At 39.4% G+C, this 26,314-nt stretch overlaps 1 protein-coding gene and 1 long non-coding RNA gene across 12 annotated transcripts; one reads left to right on the forward strand and one right to left on the reverse strand.

Annotated features, from left to right (window-relative positions):
* Positions 1–93: 93 nt before the first annotated feature.
* Positions 94–10,750, forward strand: LOC121863039. The gene is made up of 2 exons (XR_006088311.1): positions 94–177; positions 9,850–10,750. It is a non-coding gene; the product is annotated as an uncharacterized LOC121863039 (long non-coding RNA).
* LOC121863038 (putative gamma-glutamylcyclotransferase CG2811) lies at positions 7,367–25,006 on the reverse strand. 11 transcript variants are annotated; one of them, XM_042361503.1, is made up of 5 exons: positions 24,423–24,885; positions 22,726–23,011; positions 11,656–11,848; positions 11,073–11,162; positions 7,367–8,863 (listed from the first exon to the last, which is right to left on the reverse strand). In XM_042361503.1, exons 3-5 carry the CDS (start codon positions 11,842–11,844, stop codon positions 8,648–8,650), a joined length of 495 nt encoding a protein of 164 aa, XP_042217437.1. In that variant the 5' UTR covers positions 11,845–11,848; positions 22,726–23,011; positions 24,423–24,885; the 3' UTR covers positions 7,367–8,647. The 11 variants fall into 11 exon arrangements, with proteins under 11 accessions (XP_042217437.1, XP_042217440.1, XP_042217439.1 ...); XM_042361506.1 differs by lacking the exons at positions 22,726–23,011; positions 24,423–24,885 and adding an exon at positions 15,064–15,088; XM_042361505.1 differs by lacking the exons at positions 22,726–23,011; positions 24,423–24,885 and adding an exon at positions 14,627–14,687.
* Between the last annotated feature and the right edge of the window lie 1,308 nt (positions 25,007–26,314).

The following is a 26,314-nucleotide window of genomic DNA, read 5'->3' on the forward strand; positions in this document are numbered from 1 at the left end:
AATATTAGATTAGGTTATCGTTTAATCTCCAGTTTCTTATGTGAGGACAGTGGTACAGTCAGACGGGGAGCTTAACTCTTACTCTCCCCTAAGTCTGTGGGAGATTTTCAAGGGGCATTATGAAGATTCAGTGAAGGAGTACTACAATAATTTGCTTCGTAAATCTACCATGAAAAGGTTTGTCTTGTTAAAGTTACGTTAATGTTATTTTCGACACTGGTATACAGTAGACTAGTGGGTAGAATTAAACGTTATTGATGTTGGGTTGTTTTGATGAGAAGTATTCCAGCGGACTGACGGGCGGGTGGAGGCGAGAGTCAGCTGTTTCGCTCCCGACTTCCTCCCCGGAACCGTCCACGCCCTCACTTATACACTCCCCTCTCACTCTGTCGTTGATAACATTATACACCGGTAATGTGGTAAGGAAATTGGGTATTGCCATATTGTAAATTAAATGTAAATTCAGCGGACGTGACACATGCACAATGACACACAATCTCAGATAAATTGAGTTCGAAGCAGCGGGGTGGTCGCGGCCATGAGCGTGTTCCTCCCTCCTTGGTCGTCGTCTGCCCGAGTCAATGAGTCACGAGAAGTTGCAATTCTTACATGATGATCGTCCCCGCTGATGACTCACGTGTAGCGCACCTCACCACTACTGGGGAGAGGCACCAACAATACTCAGAGTTGTTCCCTATGAATAAATTGATATATTAAAGGCAAAGGTTCGTGCAGTGGCAGCCAGGGAGCGTGCAGCAGCGGGCAAACCAGGTTGTTTACCTGACCGAGTGTTTGTGTAGTCTAGCTCTCCCGCTACCTGAACTGTGCTTTTACCTCTCACTGCTAGTCAGCCTCACACACACACACACACACACACACACACATTAACTCAGGGATGCAATTAAAGCTATTAACTATACGTCATCGTGGTGCTGTAACAGTAATTGTGAGGTAAGAACATTCCAGACAGGTGTGTGAGGGTTTCTCAAGCCAGCTGATTGGAGCAGCACCAGAGAGGTGAGCAACATGTACTACTGACTTAGACTGTTGTACTCACCCCAACTGAGACCATCTGGTCTTCCTGGCCACGGGAAGACGGGAAGGTGCAAACAAATTTGCTACCTGCCGCCTCCTCGGACTTGTTGAGGGGCCGAATGCGGCAGATGACGCGGATGCTGTCATCGACCTGCTCACGAGGCTTTTCCTCTTCGCCTCCCATCCTGAAGCTGGTGTGTTACTCCTGCACAAGACTTAGTTAGGTCCGGACACTACACGTAGCCTGTACAGGCTGACACGGCGTGGGATGAAGCGTCTTACCACTAGAGATATATCCAAGTCAGTTGTTGGGGGCGGGAGTCAGGTGTGCGACACTCGAGGACACGTCAATGAGCGTGGTAGCGTGGTGCCGGTGCTCGGTCAGGAGCCGGCATGATGACTGAGCCGTCGCCGCCGCCGCACCGCCGCCTGCTGCTGCTGGAGCCACCCGAGGGAATCGATTCGCCACCCGCGTCACCACCACCACGCCCACCACCGCCGCTGCACACTTTGCGTCCTGCACCACTATATCAAAACTACCGTCAAACTCTACCGTTGTGTTGGATTCAGAAGGCAATGTCTGGGAGAGGGAGACGAGGAGGTCAGGTGTGGAGTATGGACGCAGGATTCAGGGATGCCGGTTCAGCGTTCCAGCTGGCGTGATGCACTACTGGCGCCCGTGGCTGGCGACGGTCCCTCTACACGTTGCCAGATGCACCCTTCCAGACCTTTCCAGGTGCAATGTTTACTAAAATTATAAAAGTTTAAGAACAGAGATAACGCGATCACACATCCCCAGAGAAAAAATATAGATTCATCCAGAATAAAAAATATTCTCGTTGTGATGAACGCGTTCCAGGCAGCTGGAAAGTCAAGTACTAGTAATGGGTTCCAGCTGAGTGGTCCCCGCACAAGTAGCAGAATTTGAACACGGATTTACCTTGTAACTTAAAACATAACTTTTACTCATCACTCAGTGCATCACAACTCAGTTAATGCAACACTGTTCAACCTAGCGACGTGAGGTGACGTGACTGAAGAGCCTCTACCCCGGAATAAGATATAATTATGTGAAGGGTAGATAATGATCACTCTACGCGTGCCCTAGACCAAGTCGGCCTCTATGGACACGTAGCCAGAAACAAACATTTCGTAGAAAATCAGCTGTACTACTTTATCCGTCTGGCAACGCGGTAGAGAACGCGTGCTGGAAGTTTTGCAGCACTTCACTTCATACCGGAACAAAGGGTGTAGGGTGTGCGGTGTGGACCGTGATATTGTGCTGCCCGTGTGTGTGTGTGTTCACTTTCACACTGCCCACAGTAAACAACGCTGCTGCTGCTTTCTACATTACTATTCCTCCATCACACACATCGATTATCGTACAAATCCGCGCCTGTTTGGTACTGCCGTAGTAGCACATGAATGAAACGACACAGTTGGACGTCCACACACGAGAGAAAATGTGGAAACTGGGGATGGCTGGTCCTATTAATACTACCACACACAACACACATACAGTCATTCTTCACCACGACGAATATATGCGTGAGTTAGGCGAAGATTATGAGTAAATAAAACCCAGCACTTTATATTTATGATCACTTGCAACATCTAAGGCCACTGAAACATTGTGTACGGAAGAACTGCAAAAATAAAAGTTTAAAATCTGATCTTTATAATAAATAAACAAAATTTAATATGAATTTAATGTAAAAATTAAATTTCACTTGATTTGAATATATTTGTGAAACTAATATGATAATTTCTACGTAAAACCACATTCTCACACCTCACAACTACACCCTCACTACTACACTCCACACCCTCACTACCTACTCACACCCTCACTTTCACAGACACTCTCACACACACCCTCACCTACTACACACTCACACCCTCACACTACTACACTCACACCCCCACCACCACACCTCACACCCCCACCTCTCTCAAGACCACCACACACACCCCACCACCACACCCCACACACCCCCCACCACACACCTGCCACACCCCCACCACACACCCACAACCCCACCACACCACACCCCACCACCACACCCCACAACCCCCACCACCACACCTCACACCCCCACCACCACACCACACACCCCACACACCCACACACCCCTCACCACCACACCACACCCCCACCACACACCACACCCCTCACCACACCACACACCCCTCACAACCACACCTCACACCTCACCACTACACTCACACCCCACCACTCACACCTCACACACACCTCACTACTACACTCCACACAACTTCACCACTACACTCACACCCTCACCACTACACTCACACACCCTCACCACACACCTCTCACACACCACCACACACTCCACACACCCTCACCACACTCACACACCCTCACCACCACACCACACCCCTCACCACCACACTCACACCCCTCACCACACACTCACACCCTTCACCACACACCTCACACACCCCTCACCACACCACACCCCACCACACACCTCACACCCTCACCACCACACCTCACACACCCTCACCACCACACCACACCCCACCACCACACCCACACACCCTCATCACTACCTCACACCACCACTACACCACACACCCTCACCACTACACCCACACACCCTCACACACACCACACCCTCACTATTACACTACACCAAGCCACACCTGTCATTCTCACCCACACACCTCACACCTTCACCACACCCACACCCCTCACCACCACACCTCACACCCCCCACCACTACACCACACCCTCACACACACCACACCCTCACAACCACACCTCACACGTCCTCACCACTACACTCCACCACCCCTGCCACCACACCCACACCCCTCACCACACCACCACCCCACCACACCAACACCTCACCACCACACCCCACACACCCTCACCACACCACCACCACACTCACACCCCACCACACACCACACACCCTCACCACACACCACACCTCACCACACTCACACCTCACCACCACACTCACACCCCTCACCACTACACCACGCCCCTCACCACTACACTCACACCCCACCACACACTCACACCCCACACACACTCACCCCTCACCACACACTCCACACCCTCACCACCACACCCCACACCCTCACCACCACACCACACACACCCCACCACACACCTCACACACCCCCACCACCACACCTCACACCCCCCACCACACACCCACACCCCACCACCACAACTCACACACCACACACCCACACACCCCACCACACCACAACCCCCACCACACCCCACACCCCACCACACCCACACACCTCTCACCACCACACCACACCCCTCACCACTTACACTCACACCCTCACCACACACTCACACCCTCACCACTACACTCACACCTCACAACCTCACACTCACACACCCCACCACACACCACACACCCCACCACACACCTCACACACCCCACACCACAGCACCCCCACACCTCACCACACACACTCACCACAACCACACCCCCCACACCCTCACACACACCCACACCCCTCACCACCACACCACCCCTGCAACCACACCCACACACATCCCCACCACTGCACCTCACACCCCACCACCACACACCACACCCCACCACACACCCACACCCCACCCCCCACACACCCCACACCCCCACCACCATGCACACCCCCCACAACCACACCACACCCCACCACCACACCACACCCCACCACACACCCACACCTCACCACACACTCTCACACCCTCACCACTACACTCACACACCCCTCACTACTACACTCATAATCTCTCACACTACCACTCTCACACCTCACCACTACACTCACACCCTCACCACCACACTAATTCTCACACCCACTCCACACCCCACACACACTCACACCCTCACAACTACACTCACACCCCCTCACAACCACACCTACACCCTCACAACCACACCTCATTAACCCCTCACCACTACACCTCTCCACACCCTCACAACCCACTCACACCCCCTCACTATTACACTCCACACCTCACAACCACACTCACACCCTCACCACACACTCCACACCACAACCACACCCCACACCCTCACTCACACCCACACCCCTCACAACTCCACCCACACCCCCTCACTATCACACCACACCCCACAACCACACTCACACCCTCACTACTACACTCACACCCTCACTACTACACTCACACCCTCACTACTACACTCACACCCTCACAACTACACTCACACCCTCACAACTACACTCACACCCTCACAACTACACTCACACCCTCTCATTGTTCTGTTATCATAGTCTCTAATGGTAGATGGTTCCATAGGCCTACCATACTGTTTGAATAACTGTCTTACACTTGTACTTAGGCCTATGACCTCTTAATTCAGGAATAATTTTGCAGTTAACAGGTGGTGTACTTTTGCCGATGATGTTAGGTAATGGCTCTTTTGGTGTGAGCTCTTAGGTTTGAGAGTGAAAGAGTGATTTGTGGTGATGAATGAGCTTACCCCATTTACTGTGCTGCTTTCAATGATTGGTATATTACAATGTCCAAGTCCTTATCTACAGGTTTTTTTTGGAAGTATTGTTTACATATTAGTTGTTATTCCGGTCATTGTTCATTTGCTAGTCCTGTGACCATCTAAAAGGTAAACCATTTGTATAAACACAATATCTTCTTCACTTGCCATCTTCCCATAAATCTTTGTATAGTGTATAATCTTCAATATCATCATCCTTGTCATTGTTTTACAGCTGTCCATGCTGGTTGGTGTCTTGCAGCCTCTTTGTCAGGTTCTTAACTCCACTCAAGTCAGTTCTTACGACCTATCCTCATGTTAGTCTTGATCTGCCCCTGCCTCTCCTCCCATCGAAAAATTAGACTCAACCACCTTTTGATCCAGTTGGTCTCATCCACCTTTTGATCCAGTTGGTCTCATCCATTCTTTTCACATGCCTATACCAACTCAGTTTACCACTCTGCAAAACTTTACCAATACAGTACTCTCAATAACCAGTCACACTCTTGGCTCTGAAGAGTTTTACTATTTGGGTGACTTGGTCAGTGCTGGGTGGTGCTGAAGCTATACCTCAGTTGAAAAAATAAGAAGTAGCTGGAGGCAATTTAGAGATTTGCTATCTTTACTGACAGCAAGAAAGATGTTTGCAATTGGAGCGAGAAGTGTGATGTTAGTAGGAGAGTAAGACAGAGGATTGGTCAAGATGAAATGAGAATGGTGATGAGGATGGGTAATGTGACAGTGAAAGATAGGAAATCCCTTACAAAACTAAGAGGACAGCCGTGTATTGCAAACATTGCCAAGGTTTTGTATAGAGTGAGGCTGAGATGGTTTGAGAATGTGAAGAGAATGGAGACTAATTGAGTCTAAATGTGGGGGGAGGAGAGCCAAGGGTAGGCCAAAAATAACATGGGGTTGAGTTTGTAAGAAGTTACAGTTATTGAACCTCAAAGTTAAGAACATTGGTGTAGATTTGTTGTGATTTAAGGGGGGATGACTTCCAAGACTTGTAGAAATGTGGCTCTGAATATAATCATAAAATATATATTGTACGTCATTTTACAAAGCATAATGTTTTTCTAACTGAAACAGTAGTCATAATGTATTCACTAAAAAGATAGAATGAGCTGTACTGTATATAGGCTAAAAGTTTTCACAAATAAAAATAAAAGGATTGGAATACAGAAGAGGCAAAATGTAAAGCGATATTTACAGAAATATCAATGAAGTGAGCAAGAAAAGGAGACATAACTGAGAAGAGATTATGGAAAAGTAATTAGATCCTATTAGAAACAGAAGTAAACAAAAGAGGGTAGAGGATGTCACAGAACTCTATAATTGAGATCAGAAACAAAGGAGGAATAAACCTGAACCTAATACTTTTGGAAATAGAAACTGAGACACCACTGTTAGCAAAAAATTAAAAATAATAAGGCTTTTGGGGTGATCAGCTTCCCAATCAATCTCTAAAACAAATGGGCAAGACTGGGATTAAATGTTTCACTGAAATATGTATTTCTATTTACCACAAAGGAAAATTCTCAAGTGATTTCAAAGGCATACATATAAAATTTGATTTGATTCACTTAAATACAAAATAACTGAAAATACACTATGGTGGTTTTATTAACTATCCTTAATCAAATTACCCTGCTGTTTAACTGTCTAGGTACTCTACACTGGAAAAGTCTATGTACACTGTAAACCTGTAATGTCATTAAACAATGCTGAACTGTATACAACCCTACCTGCATTGTCTACAGTATATATTGTACAGCATATGCCAAACCAATTGTAAACATGTATTAGAATGTTACCTCCCAAAAATATTATCATTATTATTATTAAAGTTTTATTAGTAGTAGTACAGTAGTGTTACAGTACAGGTATTAGTATCATTAGACTACATTAGAAGTTAAAAGAATCTAAACTAGCTAATATGGACACAGAACAGAAGACGTGGAATGTTTAGAATATTTTGGATTGGAAGTGTGAACTGATGAATTAAGGAGTGAGGAAGAAAGTAACAGTTAGAGTGAGAAATATACTGTGAGAAAGAAAGTAACAGTTGGAGTGAGAAATATACTGTTTAGTATTACTATTGCACTGTACTGTATACCTGCACTGTATAGGTACAATGGAAACTCTATACCTGCATTGTCTCGGTACAATGGAAACTCTATACCTGCATTGTCTAGGTACAGTTCTGTTCAAAAGTTCGCAATACATTGGTGGTGTAGTTAAATAGCAGGATATTAACACATCTTCATCATTCACAAGCAGTAACATTGGCTATTATTCATATTAGCATCCGTTTTTATATTTTTGGGATGCGTCTTTGTTCGAATCAAATTGTTCTATTGCCAGTGCCATTTTGTGTGTTGGTGGGAGGTTCGGCTATACACCCTCTACGGTCAGTGTACGTATCACCAACTTTTGAATAAAACCTCACATGCCTAACCAACTTTAACCCTTTGAGAATGATGACTTAAACTTGCATGATTATTTTATTGAATATACAGTGTACCATTGATATTAATACTGTATTATTTTTATTATTATTATTATTATTATTATTATTATTATTATTATTATTATTAAAGCAGCATATATTAATATGAAGCAAGAACTCTGAATGGAAGAGGAAAAAATTATAGGCAACAGTAATGGTGAGTTTAAGAACAATGTAGAAATAAACAGGAGGCAGAGAATTAAGGAACAGAAAGGAGATGTGGAAATGAAATATGAGTTAGCCAGGAAACATCTTTTAAAGCCATAAGAATGTTTAAAACACACCAGATGAAGATAAATGTATGTGTATTTACTCTTGTTCCCTGTGACCATGAATTAAGCAGGTAAATTATTAAGAAAAAGGGTAATTACAGTATTGCCTTAATTTTAAAATTACATCTAAAATATCTGCACATGTATTACTCAAGACACCTACAGTACAGTATTTATAGATACCTGTACCTCCTATGTATTATCTTTTATCTAATGTCTAATAAAATTACAAGTATCTTTTTATAAGTACTGTACAGTAATACAGTACTATTTTCTACTTGTAATATAGGACACAAATGATGATGCTCACACAACACAGCTACCTCAGATGTTCATTTTGAAGGAGATTCCATGATTTTGACATCACTCCAATACTCCTTTCCAATAACCTCACGGCTATATTTGGCCACATATTTCTTTTCGGGGTCACCCTCTGAGAAGTAAGCCTTCAGGAATGGGAGCTCCATCATGTGGGGTTTATACCTGAACAGTAAATATATCCAGCAGTCAATTTCCTCCTCAGAGTCTTGTAAGATGATCTTATCTATCTGCAACAACAAAATTAAAAATATCAGACATTTCTTCATGGCAGGGAGAGACACAATCATGAAGTATAACATAATACAGTTAACCCAAGGCTGTGGTAAGAAAGCTTTGGTACTGTAGTTTACATCCATGGCTCAAGTACTCATCAGGGAAACTCTTCTTAGGGATTAACACTTGTTTACTACAGTACAATAAGATGTGTTCCATATGCTCCCAAGCCATGAACAACACCTGGTAGAAGCACACCCATGTTTCACTCATCCAACAGTTCACCGGGCAGAAGGAAAATTTACTCATCAGTCTTTAACTCTTATTTATACACTTTTACAGTTATTTCAAGTTATTATTATTAGTATTGTAAATATAATGTATAATAACCAGTGGCAGGTATTACTGAGATACACGGTAAGAACTGCTCATAATATAAAATGATCATTAAAAGGATTTTCTTGGTAGACAATCATTTTCTCAAAATAAATTTATTCATATTTTTGTAAATATGTAAAACAAAAACCAATCCACATTACTATACTGTATATATAATTCAAATGAATTTAGTTTAAACTTGTAGTGAAAACTTCATTGACCAGCACTTGTAATTGTTAGTTCAGCAATGGAAGGCTATTCATCCATTTCCTCAACCCTACACTTGTACTCAAGCACTTCCTCTCATATCTAAATAAATATGATTCACACCAACCTAATACACTATGATGATACTCAAGTGATCATAAATAAATTTGTCTTGTAAACAGTTTCCTGAACCATGTTTAAAGCAGCACAGGTAAGCCAACCTTTGGGATCAGGCAGTAGTCAGCAATGTCTTTGACGGTATTGACATTATCATTTACTGAATCTTCTTTACTTTTTTAATCACGCTCAATATATGATGCAGTTGTGGATAAGTGACTTATTGCACTAAATATATAGCGAAGGTATATACTGTACAGTACTTTGTCTATTGACTTTTACTTTATCCTCTTTGCAGTGGCATATACCATAAGATGGGCTTCTCTGGGACCCACAAGCAGCTGTTCCCTAGATATTTGAGGATTGTACTTAAAAATGCTGAGGTACACAGATACAGTCATTCTCATCACTCAACAAGAGGAACATATTCAAGTCATATAATACCACTGAGACACTCCTTGACAGGAACAACACACACTGATCCAGGACCAGCATACGTACCATTCTCTACATTCCTGTCTGCGGCCCTAGTGAGTGGAAGCTTCAGTATAATTTACCTCTTGCCACACTGAGTTTTGTGTGTGAAAAATAAATAATATTGTATTACCTGCACAGTGCAGAAATATTGCTCTGGCAGAGGCCTCTGTTCAGTTGGAGGCTTTCTCCCCTGTCAATGGACTTTAATTAATTTCTAAGTACCTACGTACTCACGTACTCATTAACTGGTTGTGTTGGGTTGAGGGCAGTAGCAAAATGAAGGGCCACGGCCTCATGGCCCTCTTGTATATGTCACTGCCTTTTTGCCACTGAATGGGCTGCTAGCAACTTGGTCATGTCTCTGTTACACACTGTTGGCAAGTAATGGCTCCAGAATTATCATTATTATTATTATTACATTTTCGTCCCCAGTAATGTACAGTAACGTATCAGTACAAAACCTACATGGTTTATATATTCACAGTGAACTGTATAACTGTATAGTTTATTGTCAACCTGTATGACAACATTAGTGAACAAATATCATTATTGTTATTACTACCTAGGAGCCTAAAAAGTTAGTTCTTGCAGCTGCACTGGAATATCTTACACAGAAGAGAGCCATTGTTATCTTTAAACCAGCCTGATAGCCATCTAGTGTAATTTTACAGTCTTAGTTATATTCATGCCCTAAAAATATTAAAAATATTGTGTCAAATCTATGCAACACTGTACTGTACTGCGAATTATTCTGTCTTGTATCTCTGCCATAAGTAGATTATGAACAGTCATCTTGCTTCCTTGTGCACAGAAAAAAGGCTTAGTCAACTTTTTCTAAGATAAGAATCAATCATATTAACATGATACCTGTACTTGTGTATTGGGTAAAGCTTATTGATCAGAATCATGTAGTTCTAGACCTTGAGTTGGATACCAAATGAAACTGGATGCTGTAATGGGTGAAGCACTGGTTCACAAGAATGACTGACCATTCATTAAAACAAAAAACTATGTTTAACAGTCAATGCTAAATAACAGCCTCACCTTCCGTTCATAATATTCTGGATGACATTCCAAAATGTCAAGCACTCCCAGCATTTTATTGTCTACTTCATAAACTTCTCCTTGAACGTGCTGAAAAAATACAAGTTCAGTAAGAAACAGAACTGAAAGATTGACATCAACAGAGAAGGAAGATACATTTATTCTTCTCACAGGCTTCATGATGTACACAATGTAAACATAGAGCTACAGTACATACAGCAGAGAAAAGTCTTCAGCTACTTGTTATAATAGTTCCTATACAAGTATGTAGTCATTTTCCATTGTTAAAAGTCCTACAATAAATGAAATGCTGAATTTAATATAAGAATGTGAGTTTGATCATGATACAACAAATAACAGAAAAACATTTGTGTAAAAGCTAAGTGGAAAAAAAAAAACTTTATGTGATACCTTAGAATAAAAGACAAGAGGAAGAATGTACAACAAATGAGAGGAAAAAACTTTTGTGAAATAGGTAATACAAAGAAACATTGCATAAAAGATTAGTGAAAACCCTGTGTGAGAGATAAGAGATGAGTGGGATTATGTGTACCAGACAAATAAGTGGAACCTTTATACACACTTCCCCATTTCCTGGAGCAGGCAAGAGGTAAGGGATGTTGTAGCGCGAGCCAATGACCAGTGGGTACTTCTGCCGAGTTGTGCCGGTATTAATTAATTTAGCCGCCCCATTTTCTTTATTCATCAGCAAGTTGTGGTTCGGTTGATTCCGCTTCAAGGTCCCATACACGAAGACCAAATTGAAAGACATTGTTCTGTAAAATTTCCAGATAATTTTAGTGCTGTACATAAGCTGTAAAAATTATTCATAGAATTATAAATGAATAGTTATTAATAAGAATAACTTTACACTTACAAACCGTAAGACTGCTTCGTCGTTAAATTTTTTATCCGAGTGCAAGACAAAACCCAAGACAGAATCACGGGGTCGTATCACTCAATGGAATCACACACAAAAGAGGATTTAGGGAGTTATTAAATAGAAAGTATTACCACCATGTATAGAACACTCAAAAAATCTATCTGTACTTAGGGTGATCAATGAATTTCAGAATGAGCACTGTGACTCCTGTTGTCTTGGAAGGGTTGTCAAAATCCTTCGTCCATTGTGTCAGATTTTTTCAACACAATTTTTGCGTGACTGTACATGACTCCCATTCAACCCTTGTCAAACCATTGTATTTTGGTGTTTTCCAATAGTAATATTAAAAAGCATACCATGATAATAGTAAGTAAAAGTAAAAAAGGTAAAAAATAAAAATAAAGTAAAGTAAATATGATAATTCATCCCAATGTGTTAATGCTGCAGAAAACTTTAAGAAATGTTATGATGCACACTGAATAAATAATCAATCTGGGTATCTAAAACAGACAAATATCTATACTGACAATTACACAGGCAGTATAAACTATCTCTAACTGAACATTAATATACATCTGTGTGTCATTGGCAAGTCTATCCTGTGAAAGTGAGAAGACTAGTAATTCCCACATTATTATAAATTAAAAGTGCAGGTGAGTACGATGATGTTATCCCTCCGATATTTTCTCTGTTCGGTTATAAATAAAATGACGCCAAAACAAATACATTTCAAAAGGTCCCTCCGAAGCACTGTAGACACAAAAACAATATACTCACGGTACCTGTAAATAATAGTGAAAGCCTCTGTCCGATGCCCATTAAAGATGACAACGGACAAACCCAATAATCACCGATTAATGAGACGCTGGAAATAACAGTAATACAATAGACGTAACTCATAGAAACGACCCGGGTCCGGGATAGTTTCTGAAGAATATTTGTTTCTTAGCTCATGAATAGAAAAATGAGTGTGAAGAAATTACAGATGTCTTAATTTTGGTTTTTCCTTTCTCTTTGTTACCAGTGAGTGCCCCTTAGACTGCCACAGGAACCTCAACTTTTCTCCTGCAATGTATATTATTTATTGTAGGTAAGATAGACTAATCAGACCTACCTAACGTAACCTAACCAGACCTTCCTAACCTAACCTAACCTAACCTAACATAACCTGACCTAACCTAATATGAAAGGAGTGAAAGGTTTAATTTTGTTTTCTATTTTAGGTTAATTTAGGTAGGTCTAGTTAGGAAGAAAGCAAGCATAGCATTCCATGTAACTTGCTTCGTATTCACTGTAAGCAAAAAAAAAATGGAAAACAAAAGCATTAAAGGTAAAATTTTAGTTTCGATCATCCCTGAATTTAGGTATCCAAACCTAACCTAACCTAGCCTAATCTAACCAACCTAACCTAACCTAGCCTGATCTAACCAACCTAACCTATTCTAGCCTAACCACAGAACCCAGTAGCTTTATCTAAGCTAACCTAACTTTTACTCTTTACTTTTATCCTCTTCACCACTGATTGGCTCGTTAGCCGCTTGAGCGATCGGTCACGTCTCTGTCACGCACTGTTGGCAAGTACTGGGCATGCACCGGTTCCTGAATGTACCTGAACCCGCTCCAGTGTTGGTCAAGTCTGGTCTTGAAAGAGCTCACACTCGGTGCCGTCACAACACTCCCTGACAGATTGTTCCTAGAGTTTAAAAATATCTCTGAGAAGAAAAAACAAGAAATGAAGATTCAGGAAAATACATTAGTACTGAGCATGAACTTGCTTCTGAATATATGGAACCTTCTTGAATATATCTAAACCTAAATCCCTAGGACTCCCTAAACGACCAAAACTAAAATAACACCACATTAAATTTACACTTCCTTTACCTATTTCTCTTTACTCAAGGATAAGACAAAATTTCGTCTCTAAAAATAATTTCCTGATGTAATACTTAGCGAGAATGGTCCACCCTTATTATCATCTTATGGAAATATTTCTATATATAATGAAAGCTTTCTTACCTTGGGAAAATAACAAAAAGTGCAAGAGGAATATTTTCTATGTACTGTAATAAAGATATTTTTTACTACTCTAATCTGTTCCTTCCCACTAGTGCCTTATCAGTCATGTCTCATCACAATCACATTGAAGGTGAAAAAGAAAAAGTACATTATACAGCAGTGAATGGGGTTATGATATTTTGTTGTCTTATTTTGAACTTGAATTACGTTATTGAGACAAAAGGCTGTGTGTTATTACCTCCAAGGACTATTGTTGGTTTGTGATATAGCCAGCAGCATGCCCCTATAGGCTGACATCCGAAAAAGTTTGCCCCTTGCCCGTCTGTAGTATAAGCTAGGCAAGTTCAGGGTAGCCGAGGTGCCGAGTGCAGGCACCAGTCTGGTGGCCCTGCTTAGAACATTTTCAGCCAACTGACAGTCCTTAGCATATTTCGGGGACCAAACGGGGAAGCACCTCGCTCTTAAAGATCGTTACGAGGGATGGGTCGTTTAGATATCTGAACGACCTTCTTATAAGACCCAATAATTTATTTGCCTGATTAACCTTCTTCTCACAATGGGACGAGAACTTCAGCTCATTGTCAACATACACACCTAGGTCCTTCTCACATCCAGTCTCAATAGTGCAGTTTCTTCATATGATACGCCTCCTTACCGTTGGTACGCCCCAGGTGCATCCTCTTACAATTTGTTACTTTGAATCTCAGCAGCCATTTCTTGGACCATTCTTGGAGCTCACAGAGATCCTTCTGCAGCTCTTCACAGTCTGCTTGGTTCTTGATTTCCTGAAATAACTTGGCGTCATCGGCAAACATTTGTATGGAGGAGTGTACAACTTAAGGCATGTCATTTATGAAACAAGTTGCTTAGCACACCGTCAGGGAGTGTTGTGACGGCACCGAGTGTGAGCTCTTTCAAGACCAGACTTGACCAACACTGGAGCAGGTTCAGGTACATTCAGGAGCCGGTGCATGCCCAGTACTTGCCAACAGTGTGTAACAGAGACGTGACCGATCGCCCAAGAAGCTAACGAGTCGATCTTTTAGCGAAGAGGTTAAAAGAAAAGAAAAAGTAATCAGAGACGTGACCGACCGCCCAAGCAGCTAACGAGCCGATCAGTGGCGAAGAGGATAAAGCAAAGTAAAAGTAAAAAACCAAAACATATATTACAGTTAGGGCTATTTACTCGTTTTCTGTTATCAATAGGCTGTATATTCGAGGGAAGCTAATCTTAACTCTCAACCATTAGAATAACTCTTATCAATAATGTCTATAATGGTACTTATGATTGATACTGGGATGCTGTATAAAGGAGTCCTGAATAAATACCCTCTTTACTTAAACAATTAACAAAAATTAATTCGTGGCTCCGGTTTTATCTATGTATCCCCACTGAAAACGGATTTATCTATCTTTTTTATCCCATTATTTTCATGATGTTTAGTTATTGGTATATGTGCACTCTCAGTTTATGCCAACTCTCTCCCTCCCTCTGTTGTCCTCCACTGACAGGAGCCACGTGTTGTCCATCTACGGGTATTTAATTTATCTTTGCGTGTTGTTCCTACAACTATTTACCGAAAGAGGTAGGAGGCTTAATCATTATAGTTAGTACCATTAGTAAAATCATCATTAAGTAAATATATTTTTATCAAATATTGTAGAGGTTTAACCTTCAACATGGACATATCCAAATTTAATGTGTGTATTCCGCCATTGGCCATTCATTACATGACTGTACAGTACTACAAAACTACAAATTAAAAACATTTTCATTCACATGTGTGAAGGAAATATTACTGGGCATGTACTAATACTGGCTCCAGGATGGAACAATGTGCCGGAGAGTGTTGTGAGCCAAGTGAGAGCTGTTTCAACACTGTTGAGGCGAGAGACAAAGGGAAGTGTCATGGGTGTCACCTGGGTTGGCCTGGCTAGGTTAGCTTACTGGAATGAGGGAGCAGGTCTTGATGATAACCCAAGTTGAGCAGCTCAGTATACAGGGACAGTACAGTACAGTGATGTGTGAAATACTTTGTGTTTATATTTATTTCCAACGTTCAATGATGTTTTTAGTGACCTTTGAATTATTTTATATATGATAATCCATTGCAATCCTAGCATTATACAGGGGGGCGGGGGGGTATTAGCCAATGGTACAATCAAGGTCACCTGACAACTTTGTAGGCTATCCTCCCCCATGGTCAAATTTCCTTACTGTTTACCATTGTTGTATACCTGCACTGTATAGGCACATAGGAACCTGTATACAGTATTCCCACAAACACCATATACTGTACGTACCTACATTGTCTATATTCACACTGAACAGTATAACTGCATACTTTATACAAATGGCTATTCAGTTTGTAAAGCTGTATGACAATTTTACAGAATCAATTTTATTACATGTACAGTATTACAGTTATATCTGTTAATTGGAATTGAAATTTGCTTGGAAATTTGTTGAAAAATTTCTCACAGTTCTGGGTTTGGGAACGATTTTCCAAGGTTGAAAATCAGGCGCAATTTCTGGAAAATTCCCAGAAAAATCTCGGGTCTGTTTTTTTCAGGTCTGGGAACAAATTCTAAGGATGAAATTCTTTATTGCGCAATTTCCGGAAAACCCAGAAATTTTTCCCAGTACCCCAAAAAATTCCGGGGAGGGGGATTTTTTCCGGGTTTGAGTGTAAACTTGTTATCTGGAAATTTCTCATTCGCAGAAGTGCTCTGCACCAATTGTTCCAGCTAACGGAGTTATTGGCCTGTCATGTGATGAAGTGTTGCAAATATTTGGGCAGTCTCTCGATGAACAGCGGGAGTTAACATTTGAAAACATGATCATATCTGCAGTCAAATGAAAATTCAGTACATCGCTTGCTATGTTGTATGAAATGTTTCAAGACAACACAGTAATGCAGTTACAAACTAATAAAACTATTGATCAGGAGATCAGTCATATGTAAAAAGAACAAGAATGTTGATGTAAAGTGTTGGAACATTTAATTTTGATATGTAAAGTATTATAAAAGGCATTTTAATAAAGGAACATTCTGCTAATTGACAGTGTGTGTGTGTGTGTGTGTGTGGAGGAGAAAAGAAAAAAGTGTGGGCAATTCGTCCTCCCATGGCTAAATAATACCCTGACTCACCTTTGTGTCCTCTTACCATCAGTAATTAAGGTAAATATTAAAAAGACTCATTTTCAATGTATTTATTCTTTGTTATTACAACTTTTCAATGGTGCATAGTAATGAACCTTGTGTGAAAAATCCACTACTTGATGAACATTTTCTTTCCCCAGAACATGACCCCGATAACACACATGTTCTACCATTTGATATACTGTATTATTTTATGAATACATGGGATGGTAAAGGAAACCCTCCCAAGTCCTCCCAATAAGGAACAGGGCTTGCATGAATTGGTTCAATATTGGGAGGGTTTACCGTATATCATAAGTTCATAGGACTCTGGTTCCAAATTTACAAGATATAGTCAGAAGCCGTAATTGCTGCTTCTGGTTGTACATCTGTAGCATTGGAAGCGTTAAAAGTCATCAAATTGTAATATATACTCAGTATACAAATATGGAGGCTTTATCCTCAAATCCCATTTTATAACCAAGTCTGAATTGATAATTTCACAGTTAGCAAGAGTAGGGTGTTAAAAGTCTCAGGGACCTGACTTAAGGGACTGAGATATATAAAATATATTAATTTAAAAATTAGATGATGCTAGCTCATCATAACTGACTCCCATGAAGTACTGTACCCATTCATGTGTTCACTTTATTAAACATCAAATACCAGAAACTGACCACAACCCTGCAGGGTAAAACTTAACTAGTTAAAAGTAAGACATAAAGGAAAAATCTTAAGCACCCTTTGAACAAGCCACTGCTAGCTGAAGTACAATACAGGGGGTCGCTGGGCTCCATTCCTGAGGATGTTCTTAAGTCGAAAATGTACCGTACTTAAAGAACAATGTTTAAAATTCCACCCTGTCATAGCCTAAGTCTTTATATACATCTAAAATCACTTATTTTAAGAGAAAAGAAGAAATAGAATGACAAAATATAGTAAATGAAAGTAAAAAATAAGTCATCAGGTAAAAATGAAATTTAGTTGAACCTCGTTCAAAAGTCGGGGACCCCCATGTAGCTACTTCTCTTATCTTGGCCTAACCTAAGGTGACTTACGAAAAGTTCCCCAAGTCTGGGAGAGGAACACCTTAACCTAACTCCTGGTTGCCAAAGCTCTTGAGGCTAACTCCCCGGAATGTTTCTGGGTGCTGGGGAAAGTTTTCAGAGTTTTTAAAAAAAATGAGTCTATGAAGGACACGCACTACAGTGCTTGACGGGAGGTGTGGCTTTAAAATGAACTAATTTCAATAATATACTGTAAATTAATTTTATTTGAATTTGTTAATTTTACTGCCACACTCCCCTTCAAGTACTGTACTACGGTGTCCTTCACGACTCATTTTTTTAAAACTGGGGTTGAAACACAACGATCCCCGTCAACAGAAGAGGGTGATTAAAACTCCAGCTGTAAGAGTTTAAACTACGCATCTTCTCTTGACTGTAAACTATGCATCTCATCATCTCACGGACAAAATCTCCCATTACGATTAGACCGTGGGCACGAGTGAAAATTCTTAGGGCTAGTGAAAAAGTGTATAAACTATTATTCACAGCATCTGTTTCAATAGTGTTGGAGAGATTAATTTGATACCATAATGATCCAGACTAAACTCTACAAGACTGTTCCAATAAAACTTCCTTAAAACAAAATATTTCAGCACAATATAATGATGGAGACTCAGTTCTTTTATGATAAGAACTGTTGATGACAGAGTTTAAAAAATCGATTTGAACTAAGTTAGATCCACCATTTTTTTTTTACTAAAATAATCCTGAATAGTTCATCTAAAAGTTTGATGAAATAAATAGAGTATATTTATAAAAAAAAATCTATATGATATGAGCCGTCAAATGAAGGTATTTTTGAGGCTCACAAAAAAGTGTATAAACTTTTATTTTGATAAAGCATCTGTTCTAATTTTGTATCATAATGATTCTGAATAAATTCTAAACAAAAATATCCTTAAACAAAACATTTTGACACAATATAAAGTTGGGACTCCATTCTTTTATGAAAAAAAAAGCAAGAAATGTTTATACCGCAGCAACACAATTCTTACACTACAATATCTCCATTTTTAAGGACAACCTCACACTAAAGGTCATCCTTTGTGAATCCAATATAAAGGTGTTGGGTGACTTAATTTTTAAAATGACTTGACTTTTTTAGGTCCCAGATGAACAAGTGAGACCCAGGGAATTAATCCATACATTAAGTTATAAATATACAGCATCACTTAATTTTTATGTCGAGTAATTTACATGTTCCTCATTATTACTCTTTGTATGAAGTATACAGGCTAGGTTCATCCACAGCAAACCCAGAAAATTTTCATAAAATTATAACAAATGTTTAATTACGGTAAAGAAATCTGTACAGTACAGTAGTATTAGGCCATCAACGGTTTTTGATACGCACGACCTTCTTTTTACATGTTTCATATGATATAGTATTACCTGAAAGTCTGGAGATAGTTCTACTGACATCAATAATATTTGCTCTTTCCTTCCAAAAAATTATGAGAAGTGATGCTGAGAGGGGATTCTTTATGTTCTCTTGTAAAGCATCACTGTTTTCATGTATAAATTTCATAAACTCTTTATACTGTAAGTCACTGTCTGTACGAGAGTCAAAAAGACCATCGATAGTTTTCTTGGCATACAATCCAAAATTATCCTTTGTAAATCCTTCCAATGTGACCAATATGTAATCTAATTTATATGATTTTGTTAACTCAATTACATTTTCTGTACACTCGGGACGTGCAGAAATAATTATACGATTTCTGTTTGATTTAATGTGATGTGAAAATACTTCTTCAATTAGCTTTCTGCCATGGTGAGTTGCTTCATCCATACTGTCAATGATAAAGCCGGTGTTTATCTCGCAAAGCACAGGGAGTAAATAATTGGGGTCAACATTCCGACATGTGTTCTTCAAAAGATGGCCATGCAAATAATCAGTGAGGGTGCCTGAGTTAATGCTTTTCATATCCAGTAACATGAGTAGATCTGTTTTCAGAAGCTCCTCAATTCTTTCAGACCCATTTGACCACTGTGCCATGATATATCGACAGAGACAAGTCTTCCCTATACCGGGAGCACCAGTGATGATCAGAACTTCTGGACATACTCGGTCTCTTGGAGGAATCAACTTCCCTTCCTCGTACATTACTTCTCTAGTTAAGATATTTTCCAGTTTCAAATCCTCACCACTTTCCATCATCCTTACAGGTGTAAAATTGTCCACAAATTTAGACACAACTTCTGGGTCATCGTTCATCAAAAGGGCACTACGAACTTCTAAATAACAGTGTAAGGTCTTCCCTTGTGAGACCTTTTGTAAGGTCTTTCCTTGTGAGACCATCTGTGAGGTCTTTTCTTGTGAGCTCTTCTCTTGTGAGATCTGTGAGGTCTTCTTTTCTGAGACCATTTGTGAGGTCTTCTTTTGTCAGACCTTCTCTAAGCTCTTCTCTTGTAAGACCTCCTCTTGTAGGACCTCCTATTGTAAGACCTCCTCTTGTAGGATCTCCTATTGTAAGACCTCCTCTTGTAGGATCTCCTCCTGTAGGACCTCCTTATGTAAAACTTATACTTTTCTGCTTCTGTTCACTCACAAAATTGTCTTTTTTATTTTTTTGTGCAAACTCGTGGATGGCTGTCATATAATTTATGCACTATACACAACTCATTAACACTTAGTGGCTCAGCCTTGTCTATACTTGAAAAGTTCACAAATTTCAATGAGAAGGATGAAATATTGGTCGCGCAATCCCTTCAATTGTGTGAGAGAGCCTCACCATCAATGGCATCCTAGTAGAAGTTTTCATTGGGACCTTTTATGCTTTTCATAATGCCAATAACTGCTTCAGATATACAAAGATCAGGGAATATATTAAAGAAGAGCTTATGCAGTAATAACACATCACAATCAGCTGTTGATATATTCTCTGCCAACTTGTTTCTCTCACTTTCATTGAATTGGCTCTTGAATTTCTCTTTCTCCCATTTAAGTACTTTGAGACAAAAGTCCTTTACAGACAGTGGGGCTGATGAGAAGACGTGGCTCCTTAAATAAAAGAGCCAGAAGACCTGTAATGTAGTGATGTCAATTAGGGACAATGTGGAAAAAATACATAAAGGCAGAGAGAAAATAAAGAAGAGTGAAGGAGTAAGACAACAAGAAGAGGCTTCAATGAACTGATGTTGATGTTATAATGTTATTACTGTAGCGCTTCAACAAATGAAGCCATCAAGCGAGTAATAATGTTAGTAATTACAACAGTACGTCAACAAATAAAAATTACGAGAGATGATAGGGTGATGATGTAAGGAATAATAAAAGATAGGTGACAAAGGGTGGAGGAGGAAAAATAAAATGGGGGAGCAAAAGTAAAAAGGGAGGGAGGGAGAAGGAAATAAAGATGGAATAAAACAGAAATAAAAACCTATATTTTCTTACGTACTCTCCCTGTTTCCTTCATAATATTTTAGTCCTTTTATCGATTCTCTTTAAAATGTAAGGGTCATTGTGGTCGTTCTATCTTCTGGCAGCCTGTGTATTAGAGGGACACTGTAATTGCCGAGTTTTTTTTCGGTATCCATATGTCTTGATAACGTAGGCATGGTTTGATATAAAAATTCACTATCACAGCGTCTCTAGGAGTGTGAGTTTGTTATAGGGCCAAGTCTGACCAATCATATACAGTAGTCGGGGAAGCAGCAGGGGGGCAAACTCTAATTATACTAGAAATGTTGTAAGATGTATCTACCTGTACTTTAATTATCTTTTTGTTAGATTAGTTATTATTCTCTTTCTGGGGTTCCTAATAATACTTCATTGATAGAGGGTACACAAATGATAAATTTAAATATCCAAGTATAGTTACATGCAATCAAACTATAGTATATTTGTTACGCTCGTGTCTAGAACAATGAAAATAAACCTAAAATTACACCAACTTTCAAATATATTGGGAAGCAACATATTCATAAAATAAAAGCAAAACAAATGTAGTGGAAAGTTCTGACCTCATACTGTTGGGGACCAGATTTTTTTTAATCTACTTTCATGGAAATTATTGACAGTTATAAGAGTGTAAATCTACTACAGTGAATTAATGTATATCAAGCATGTCACTTACAAAACCAAGTTGTGGAGGAAGTGTGACAAAAGAGCCAGTGGTTGTTGGATGTAGGACAGTTGGATATCTCAGTTTGATAACACTCTGGTCAGTGTCAACACGCTATTGTTTCTCATTTGGCTTCAGTATTTATTGTGAAATCAAGTGTAATCTGCATAATCTAATATATACTCTGTATTGATCACAGCAGTTGTGGGTCCCAGCTAGATAGTGTTTGCTCACTTCACTAGCACCATACTGCACTTGTGTTTTGGCATAAATTCACCCATGTCCAAACCTTATGGTACAAAGATTCCTAGAAATATCATCTGTAACTTTGAGGAAGGTTCCATTAGGGTACTGACATCACCAACAAGACAAATGATGCATACTACATGTATTTAGAACCTCTTGTCTTTTAGTTATATGACAAAACATTGAGAGGGGCAGATCATCCCTGAAAGAATCTTAATCATTAATCCTTACCTCTTTTAAAAATCCTTTGGTGGCATTAGTGTTCAACTCACAGCACTTGGAAATTGTATCATCGGTGAACACTGGTGACAGCAGCATGTAGTAAGGTAGAAAAGTCCATATCAATGAGGAGAACTTTGTAACACCAGTTTGGTTAAGGCATAGTGACATCACGTGTAGGTTACTATTGTGGATGACGATGTTACGGTACTTCTGGTGTTATACCGAACAGCAAAACTCCATCTTGCAATAAGAAAGACACGGCTCGTCCTACATGTGGTCTCCAGGCCTGCACGTCCTGAGGAGATTAAATCATCTTAGCCATTGAGCCACATTATATAACAGGAAACCTAATTAATCATAATGAGAGGATGTCATGGTTTATTTACTGTAGCATCTTCAGCTTAAATGATATACTGTACAGTAATCATGGAAATAATCGTGAAATAAAAATTGCCTGTTTGTATAGAGGCACCGACCCCTTTAGGTGAATTTGTTTACAAATTTCATCAAAATCCTGAATGTGGTTTTTTGAGTTATGTGCTGTGCCAGTAATGGAACTCTGACAGGTGTAAGGAGTGACAGAACCCACTGCTATATCCTCAATAACCTTGGTGAGCGAGGCTACTTATAAAAGACAAGAGGTTAAAGACAAATAAATTAAATAAGAAATTAAAATCTGGGCCCAAGACATATATAAAATGTGGGAGGATAGATAAAGACAGCCGGGTAGACACTGTCGTCTTCACGTCTAGCTGTGAAAATGATGCCAGGAGAACTTGATGAAGTCTTAAAGGTGGTAAATTTTACTAATGCTAGATACCTCAATTCTTAAGAGTTCACTACTCTGTCCCAGGAGATGGGTTCAGTGTATGTATATTGTTTTATTAATACACACTGACATATGTTGACTATCACCAGACAAAATACTTTCACTTGGAGCTACAGTACAGTAGTATATGAATTACAAGATGAGAGTTGACAAGTTTTGACGGAACAACAGTTTTTAGCCAGATTCACTGATGATAAATGACTTAAGAAACTGGTCAATCTTACATATAGACATACGATCAATGTTAAATAATGTGAACTTGTGTTTGCAAGGTGACCTAATTATCAACATTGAGAATGTTAAACACAAAATTGAAGTACAGTACTGTATCCTCCTTATAATAAATTTTTGGATTGATTGCGTCAAACAAAACTGCAGTGAATGTTTTTCAAAACCTTCATGGCTTCTTGAATAGGAATGATTTGACATGGATGAAAATACAAGAGGCTACATATTTCAGCACCTGCAGCAATTCAGAAATACTTAATGCAGCAATTCAGAAATACTTAATGAGTATTTCCCAAGAAGCCAGACCCTCTAACATGGCTGCACTTGGCTGTAAAAGAAAAAGAGCAGCTCTTTGATATCTCAACGGACCTCACCCTCGAAACATTTAATAAGGACTCGATGTTATCTTTTTGGATGAAGCTCTTACGCCATTATCCCGATGTAAGGAAAAGAGACTTTAAAACATCTCGTAGCCTCCACAACAACCTTATGTTTGAGACCAGATTCTTATGCGAAGACGGTAATTATTTACGACTTCACAGCTGCTGAGTTATAGTGGACACTGTTGCAGTTATGGCAAATGTGTTAAAAAGTGTTTATTTAAAAGTTCAAGTTAACCTAACCTAACCTTAACTTTGGGGGAACTTACTCTTACTGAGACGGGGGAAGTGGCCGTGAAGTCCTCCATATTAGCCGCGAAGAGGATAAAAGTTAAAGTTAAAGTATGAAAACTCGTCAGAAAAAAACAGTTTGGATATCAAAGCTAACCTAGCCTAAAATAATTCCTAAAATTCCCCGGATGACCAAACCTAAAATAATACCAGTAATCCTGGTAAATTTGTACAGGTTGCCCATAATCCAACATAATAATGCGATTTTCTCGAAAACAAATCATTTGCAATGGAAACGTTACTAAGATTTGTTTTTAGAAATGACGAGATATACCCAGAACTGGGCCCAAATATATTGTGGGACATTATGGACAAACTTGTAAAAAAAATATCTAAACCCTTATGACAATATTACACAATAAATAATATATGTACAGTATCTATTGTATACCTCCGCATGGTCACCTCTGGTAAATATATGAATTATTATTACTTATACACTTATTTAATGTAAAAGAACTCGATGTATTATACTTGCTCTCGTTATTATTGTGTAGTTTATTGTGTGTTGGTGACGGTAGTGGTAGACGCTATACGTATACCACCAGTATTTACTTCAGACTTTACTCTAATGTTAAATCTCTACCACGTGCATCAAAGTTTATTTGTTAGTTATTTATTCTTTAACCAGTTCACATGGATCAACCAAAATTTACTTATTCGTGTAAAAATAACTTAGTGATTATAGTTTTATGTATTCTTAAAGAAAATATAAAATAATGTGTTTTGGCAACAGTGTTCGTAGTAGATTTATAACATAGTCACCTGTTTTTTTTGTGAGTGGTGTTGATCAACATGAGGGTTTGTTGATGATAAGGTTTATAGATATTGTACAGTGTAATAATACTGTAGATAAACATAGTTACTTACTCTCTAAAAACAGTTACATGAATTAACTGTAGTTCAGCATGCATATAAACTGAAGTCTACACATAATATACGATGTTCTTGTTGCTCCTGAACAAATAATAATAATAAAATAATGATAATATGCATTACTTTATTATTATTATTATTATTATTATTATTCCTGTAAAAATATACAGTATATTCAATTATATCGTCAATTATTCATACAAGTTTATAGTTGGTTTGGCAGGTACTGTGTATCAAGGCCGGATAGTAAGCAGTTAAGTAATTACACAAGTCTATAAAAAAATAGAAATTATGAATCTGTAACGAGTGACCCAGGATAACCCAAGTCTCTAATAGCGATTATTTTGAATCTCCTGAAGATTAGGTACAACTCCTAGTACCTACGGTTCTGTTAAACTCTAGGATGGTTAAGCTGGAGTATTGAATCCTGGGGGAGGGGGTGCACTTTGGGGTGTCTAATTTATCGTCTTTTTATTGGTAAGATCTGCTAGAGAAGCATTTACTGGTCTCCGCTAACTCAACTGTATTAGACGGTCGAGTGATGTGTTCACCTCTCTTGTTGGCAGGTACTGGAGCATGTTACATACCTGTGTCTTGGCCAGTTATTTACAAAAACTCTCGCTTGTTGCTGCCACATGCTCTCCAGGTGACAATTCTTACTCCACCCAAGTTACCTGACAGTTTTATGTACTGATAACTTCATTAACTTTAAATCATATTTGTGGTGGAGTGACCATCCATTAATTCCCAGGTTCATCCTCTTACAAGTTTTAATGCTGATTGTTTGCAGCCATTCCTGTGATCATTAGTTGAAGGTGATAGAGATGATAATGTAAGGTTTCATATTTCATTAAACTTTGTATATCCTTGAATAACTAAGCGTCATCACAGTCATCATAATCATCACAGTCATCACAATCATCACAGTCATCACAATCATCACAGTCATCATAATCATCACAGTCATCACAATCATTTTCAAAACATACGAACA

This window comes from Homarus americanus, unplaced genomic scaffold, assembly GCF_018991925.1.
Source record: "Homarus americanus isolate GMGI-L3 unplaced genomic scaffold, GMGI_Hamer_2.0 scaffold54679, whole genome shotgun sequence".
In the NCBI taxonomy this organism is placed as follows: Eukaryota; Metazoa; Arthropoda; class Malacostraca; order Decapoda; family Nephropidae; genus Homarus; species Homarus americanus.